The following is a 6,667-nucleotide window of genomic DNA, read 5'->3' on the forward strand; positions in this document are numbered from 1 at the left end:
GCAACATAATTAATACGCAGTTACTTCCTCTGTTTCATAATTCTTATCAAAATATTACATGTATCTAGTCACTTTTTAGTAATACATACATCCATTTTTGATAAATTTGAAACAAGAATTATGAAACGGAGAGAGTACTTATTTTCGTACTTTATCACCGTGGCTCACCGCGGGAAGCCACGTATCTTTTGTATTATTATTTTTTCCGGCAATTATAAAGAGCTGACGTTCGCTCTAATGCCTTCGCGCGTGCGGTCTCGGAGCGCCCAGTCCAATAGCTGTTGTCAAGCCACTCGTATATTTTTGCGCATTTGAAAACATTTTAAAATTGGAAACTGGTGCGCGACAGATGTTGGGGCCTCTTGATTTGCACCGCAGTAGCCATGAGGTTCATTTATGTGTTGTGCATGCACATAAGAACACACGTGAAGGAAAAAAGAGGACCCCTAAGTGCACACTAGAAAAAACACAAGGTTGATCCTAAAAATTTAAAATGTTTTGTAGTTCAAACCGTCCATCCAATCCATAATCGGCTTACACCCTTGGATTTGTGTCGACGAAGACTACAAAGAAAGACACACTCAGTTATGTTTCGAGAAACTTTTTTGGACTCGTTTGTACCAAATGATAATACACAAGTTACCGTCCTACTGTGAAAAAATTACGACGTGGTAACTTGAAACTAACACGGTGGTAGAATGACAACTTCATATATTACTGGATGATAATTTTTAAGCCATCAAAGTTATCGACGTGGGAACTCCATATATTATTTGGAATGGTAATTTTTAAGCTATAAAAAAATTGTCGACGTGGAAACTTCATACAAAGTAGGATGGCAACTTCGTATATTATTTGGATAACAAACTTTGAGCTATAAAAAAGTTGTCGATGTGGCGACTTCACACAAAGTAGGATGGCAACTTCATATATTACTTGGATGGTAATTTTTAAGCCAAAAAAAATTTGTCAACGTGGCAACTTGAAACAAAATAGGCTGGCAACTTCGTTGGTTTTTTGGATGGCAATTTTTGTCATTAAAAAAAGCTGTCGACGTGGCAACTTGATACAAAATAGGATGGAAACTTCATGTATATTATTTGGGTAGTAATATAATTTTTAAGTCATAAAAAGGCTGTCGAGTTGGCAATTTGATAAAAAAAAATACGATGGCAACTTCATATATTATTTGGATGGCGATTTTTAAGTCATAAAAAAATTTCAGCCATAAAAAAATGTGAACGTGGCAACATGATACAAAATAGGATGGCAACTTCGTGTATTATTTGGAGAAATTAAATATTTTTAAATTTCGAATTTTCACTAGCTCATGCATAGTTGCATACAGCCACATCTTCACATGCAGGGGCTGAGCACATGCATGCGGTGGCAACTTTCTACTAACGTGATGCAGTGGCATCGAACACACAAGTCAATTCATGGGCTAGCAGGCCGCTCGGTAGGTGTACGCCCACCAAGGCTACAGCGCGAACGCCGCGCGTTAAGCCAGCCCTTTTTTTCTCTGTTGGGAACGGGATCCTTTTTCAAAATTAAATTCTGATTGATTGACTACATAATGAGACGTCGCATGACACATGCTTCTTTGAATTGCTTAATCTTGAAACAAACACCATGCCCGCCGCCAACGAGACTCTAACTAGATATTGTTTCCACGATCCAAGATCCAGACAAAGCGCTGATAAAACAAATGACGATATGGTACTCTGTTTAGCATTAAACGATATTGTTTTGTGCCCAGGACGTAATTGGTGAAAAACAATCGAGCAATATGATTTTGGCATTGAACCAGGATATCAGAAATTGGAAGCAACCAGAAAAGAGCATGATGGAAATTAGACCTGTTATCATAGGATTCTATTCCAAGCGAGGAGGCTGGAGCACTCGGCAGCAAGATGGGGCAGAGGGAAGGAGAGTTGTATAGCTAGCCAACGGCCCGCTCCGCTACTAACCGAGCTTAGCTTGGCACGGCCCTCGGGGCTCACATATAAGGCGGAAGGAATGCCCGGGAACGATCCACCAGTCTAGCCCATGTGAAAAATAAGGCAGTCAAAAAATTCACCTGATGTAAACAAGAATTAGTCTTTTGCTTGTAGGCCTGTCTATTTTCCTCGTCCTTTTAACCACGGCCCATGAAGCATTTCTCGTAGATGCTCTCTTAGTTATTTGGGTATGTACTGTTGATGTTCATGTATAATTGCTCACTATTACCTTAACTATGTTTCGTTTACCCGTATTTCTTGCTCAGTGAAAATAGATATGAGAATCAATATCACGTGGTGTATTTTTCTTCAGCTAAGTTATAGAAAGTTCTGTTTTGACAAATCGTATTTCAGCTTCTGTAGATCTTGCAGATGAGATAGCATATCTCTAAAATTATGGAGAAGAGTCTTGTTTATTATGCCAAATATCTATTTGATCTTTTAAGCATGGACATCATTGGAGACTGCGTAACTTTTGATGTAATAAGGGTCATTGAATTTACTCCCTCCATTCCAAAACACAACTCATATAGATTTTTCTCATTTATTCCACAATACACCTCATTTTTCTCTTGAAACCCGCACCCGGCCAATAAGTACTCACATCCATTTACTATTAATCCAATATGACTGGTCAGGCCCTAGTAACGAGAGCTGTCTTGGTCCAAGTGCACAAATCTATATGAGTTGTGTTTTGGAACGGAGGAAGTATATAGAAAGAAAGACTTGATACCGAGAGAAAGTGAGTGATGATTACCTCTCTGTTGAAACATTAGAACAGTAAAGAGTAAAGCAAACCCACTCTTCATCGGCCAAGCTTTTCAAACTTAGCCAAATTCAATCATCCTGGTCGACTTTTCCCATGGGAGAAGTGTGTTTTATATGGGTAAGCAAAACTGTTTTTATTTTACTTTTTGTTCTTTTTTCTTATTCTTTTTTCATCTTAGGACATAATTGATGCTATGATAGGTAGATATGGTGGACATAGTGAAATTTTTGGCTCAAAGATTGTGGAATTATAAGAAAATACACCATGCTTAGTAAAAAAGGCTAGCAATAGAGAGGGAGTAGGACCATAGAAAAACCAAGCAGCATGTGTCATGATGTTGCAATATACACAAGAAGATTTGTCAATTACATTGAAGAAGAAACCCCCTTTTCATCTACCATCAGTAACTAACAAATCAAACGAAGTGCATCTACTAAATACCTCAAATCATCAACAATATAGAAAGAAATATATGCCAACAATGATCAAATCATAGTATCATACTAAGAGCAAGCTGTTCATGGTCTTCCACCTTCCTACATTCTCTAGCACGACATTTAAAATAGCAAGCTATTTTATTGCTATAGCGTCACTTAAGCAGATCCGAAGACCAGACGCTACATTTAAGCAATTTTCGTCACTAGGCCCTTATTCGCGTAATGACCACGCTAAATTACGCTAAACACCATTTCGTCTAACGACGCTAAAAAGGTTTGCATGAAAAATGGTACCCACGTCGGCCTAATGGCCGAATTAAAACCTTGGTTTCCATTGCTTCAGACAAACCTTTGTTAACTTTAAGCACAAAAACTACTAGCAAGTATGGTGTCCAATATAGAATAAAAGACAACTCATGTTTAACAAGCATAAAATGTAATAACCAAAAAACAAAGATTAAGATTTTTCAACCCGACAGTACTTGCTGTAGAAGTGTGGATGCCCAGGAGCTGCGTCCCTGAGTTTAAGGTTTTACCATCCTCTCCACCTTCTTTTCCACTTTATGTTCCAGAGAAAACATAAAAAAACGCTCTACCTTTTTTTTTTCATTTAGAGACATTAGTATTCAAAGGGAAACATCTAACCTCGACCAAACTCAACAAGGATATTCAATAAGAACACGAATCTTCTTTTTTCTTCCAGAGATCAAAACCATGCAAACAAACCAAAACCCACTCAAACAACTCAAGAAAAAAAAAAACAGCCGTAGAAAGACATATTTTCAAAAACACTTAGGCTCGGCAGAAACTGTTAAGTACTCCAGTTTTTTATTTGGAAACCAAATCCCACTTAGAACTTGATAAAGATGCGTCTTGATTGTTAAACGGTGACACATATCATTTTCGTGGGCGCCTAAGAGCAAGAATAATACTCCCTCCATTTCTTAAAGCTTGGCGCGTTTTCCCTCTGCACAGCGACCAAGGAACCACCTATTCTCTCGACTTTGGACACTTTTGCCCTTGGCTGACCTGCGCGCATGCACACCTCTTCGCATTCTTTATTCTTTTGCACTGGACACCTCTTCACATTCCCTGGTCGCATTTATTACAGAGAGCCGCATGCACCCTGCATGCATGCATGCGCATGCACCTCATGGGTAAATTCTGGCGGTTAACTATTCCAAAACCTGGACCCTTGAGCTGCTAGAAAATTTGGCGGTGAATGTTTGGCGCCATATTGAAATTTCAAGATTTTGAACTACTCCATTTAGTCCTATAAATGCCTCCAAATGCCTCCGTTTACTCCATTTTGTCCAAATCCATGCTTCAGTTCCATGGCAAACATAGACCTAAACCAACCTGCACTTCTTTGGGATGAGATTGAGGATTACTCAGGGCCTGTGATCGACCTCAACTATGACCTGGAGTGGGTCAGCGACGGAGGTGTGTTCTCTTGCTAAATGTTTTCATTTTTCTTCACTGATGCATTCTTGTTGTGTTGAATCTGTTTCCATTTTTTTTTACACGAACAGAAGATGAGCCTGAAGCAACCGGCCAAGAACATGGAGGAGGATTGGGTGCTTCTGATTGTGTCATGGGCGATGGAGAAGGATGATCAAGGAACGTGGGCGTTGGGCACGGGCGTGGCACTCTTGGCGTCTCCGGCGAACGGTGCGGCACACTCGGCGGCGCAACACTTAGCCTCGACACACCTCATTGTCTCGCTAGCCATGGGCGCGGGGTGCAACAAGCTGGCGGCGGCAACCTCAGCTTCGACGAGCACGTGCAAGCTGGCCATGTACATGCGGGCGGCGGCAACGGCAATGTCGGCCAAGGACAAGCTGGCGAGCGCGGCACGCACGGTCTTGCCGGCCACGGGCGCGGCACGCACGTTCTCGCCGGCTGCGGTCGTGGTCGCAGCAGTCTCGGCCTCTCCGGCCGCTCGCGCTTTGTCTACGGGCTCGCCGGCCGCGGACATGCGCATGAGGGTTTCGGACCAGGTGCTCCAGATGGTGCCAGCCATGATGAGGATGTTGATGGCCATGCAGACCAAGGAGCCAGCCATGATCATGAAGATATTGATGGCCATGGCCATGCAGACCAAGGAGAAGAAGGCTTCGAAACGAGTAAGCCTTCTACTACTTCCAGTTTTAATGCACATGCAGACCAAGTGATTCGATTTGTTCAGTTTGTAGTTATCTAAACATACTTATGGCACATCTGTACGTAGGTGAAGCCAGCGATGTGACCCGAAGGAAAGATCACAGCAATGAAGTGAGGCAAAATGTTTATGCCATGATCCTACGAAGAACAGCTTCGAATAGACTGTGTCACGGTGTGATTAAATAGGTTCACCAAGAAACTGGGATATCATTGAGAACCGTGCAGAGGATATGGCAAAGGGGACAGGAGGGTGGTGTACATGGACTCAATTCTAGAAAGCCGAAGAACTGTGGCAGAAAGAGGATAGATATAGACCACGACAGCATCAAACAAATTCCTCTTGCAAAAAGGACTACTTACAAAGATGCGGCTCATGAACTGCGTGTGTCGACAACCACCGTCTGGAGACGGGTGAAAGAGGGTAAATGGAGACGACACACCAATGCTGTGAAGCCAACTCTCTCCGAAGAAAATAAAAAGGCCAGGGTTCGTTTCTGCTTGTCTATGCTAGACCCCATGTTGCCGCTTGTACCAACTTTTCAAGGGTTGTATAACTATGTATACATAGATGAGAAATGGTTTTATCGTACACGGCCGACACAGAATTACATCTTGGCACCGGACGAGGAAGAACCAGAAAGAACCACTCAGAGCAAGCACTTCATCGACAAGGTCATGTTTATATCAGCTGTGACTAGGCCGAGGTTTGGCGTGGATGGGACTGTTATTTTTGATGGCAAGATAGGCACATGGCCTTTCACATATTGTGAGCCGGCTCAAAGGACGAGTGTGAACAGACCTCGTGGTACAATGGTAACTAAGCCCTTGGCGGTGACCAAGGATGTTAGCCGTGATTACCTCGTGAACAAGGTGTTGCCAGCTATCAAAGAGAAGTGGCCAGTGGAGGAACGTGGCCCAAGTTTGTAGAAGCTGCCACCTCTGATGGTTGGGACATTCGTCTCTTGTGCCAGCCTCCCAACTCACCAGACACAAACATTCTTGATCTTGGCTTGTTTGCAGGTCTTCAATCATTGTTTCACAAGTCTTCTCCGCGATCTGTCGATGACATTATAGCAAAGGTGGAACAAGCTTGGGCCGAATATCCCGTTAAGAGAAGTAATCATGTTTTTCTTACACATCAGAAGTGTATGCAAGAGATCATGCGGATCAAAGGAGGACATCACTACAAGATTCCGCACATGAAGAAAGAATCATTAGAGAGGAATGGCGGGATTCCTGTTATGATTACATGTGATCCAACCATAGTGAATGAGGCAAGAGAGTATGTCATGGAGTAG

General features: G+C 42.3%; 1 protein-coding gene across 1 annotated transcript; it reads left to right on the top strand.

Annotated features, from left to right (window-relative positions):
* Positions 1 to 5,182: 5,182 nt before the first annotated feature.
* Positions 5,183 to 6,667, top strand: LOC100838703. Its single transcript, XM_010238486.1, has 3 exons — positions 5,183 to 5,332; positions 5,973 to 6,288; positions 6,390 to 6,667. The coding sequence occupies exons 1-3, from the start codon at positions 5,183 to 5,185 to the stop codon at positions 6,665 to 6,667; spliced, it is 744 nt and encodes a 247-aa protein (XP_010236788.1).

The sequence above is a fragment of the Brachypodium distachyon genome, chromosome 3 (assembly GCF_000005505.3).
Source record: "Brachypodium distachyon strain Bd21 chromosome 3, Brachypodium_distachyon_v3.0, whole genome shotgun sequence".
In the NCBI taxonomy this organism is placed as follows: Eukaryota; Viridiplantae; Streptophyta; class Magnoliopsida; order Poales; family Poaceae; genus Brachypodium; species Brachypodium distachyon.

What these genes read in the sequence shown, in the direction of transcription:
- LOC100838703 (XM_010238486.1), top strand. Translation starts at nt 5,183, where the DNA reads ATGCGCATGAGGGTTTCGGACCAGGTGCTCCAGATGGTGCCAGCCATG. An exon ending in AGAAGAAGGCTTCGAAACGA is followed by an intron (nt 5,333 to 5,972) that starts GTAAGCCTTCTA and finishes CGGCCGACACAG; the next exon opens with AATTACATCTTGGCACCGGA. An exon ending in AGTGGAGGAACGTGGCCCAA is followed by an intron (nt 6,289 to 6,389) that starts GTTTGTAGAAGC and finishes GCTTGTTTGCAG; the next exon opens with GTCTTCAATCATTGTTTCAC.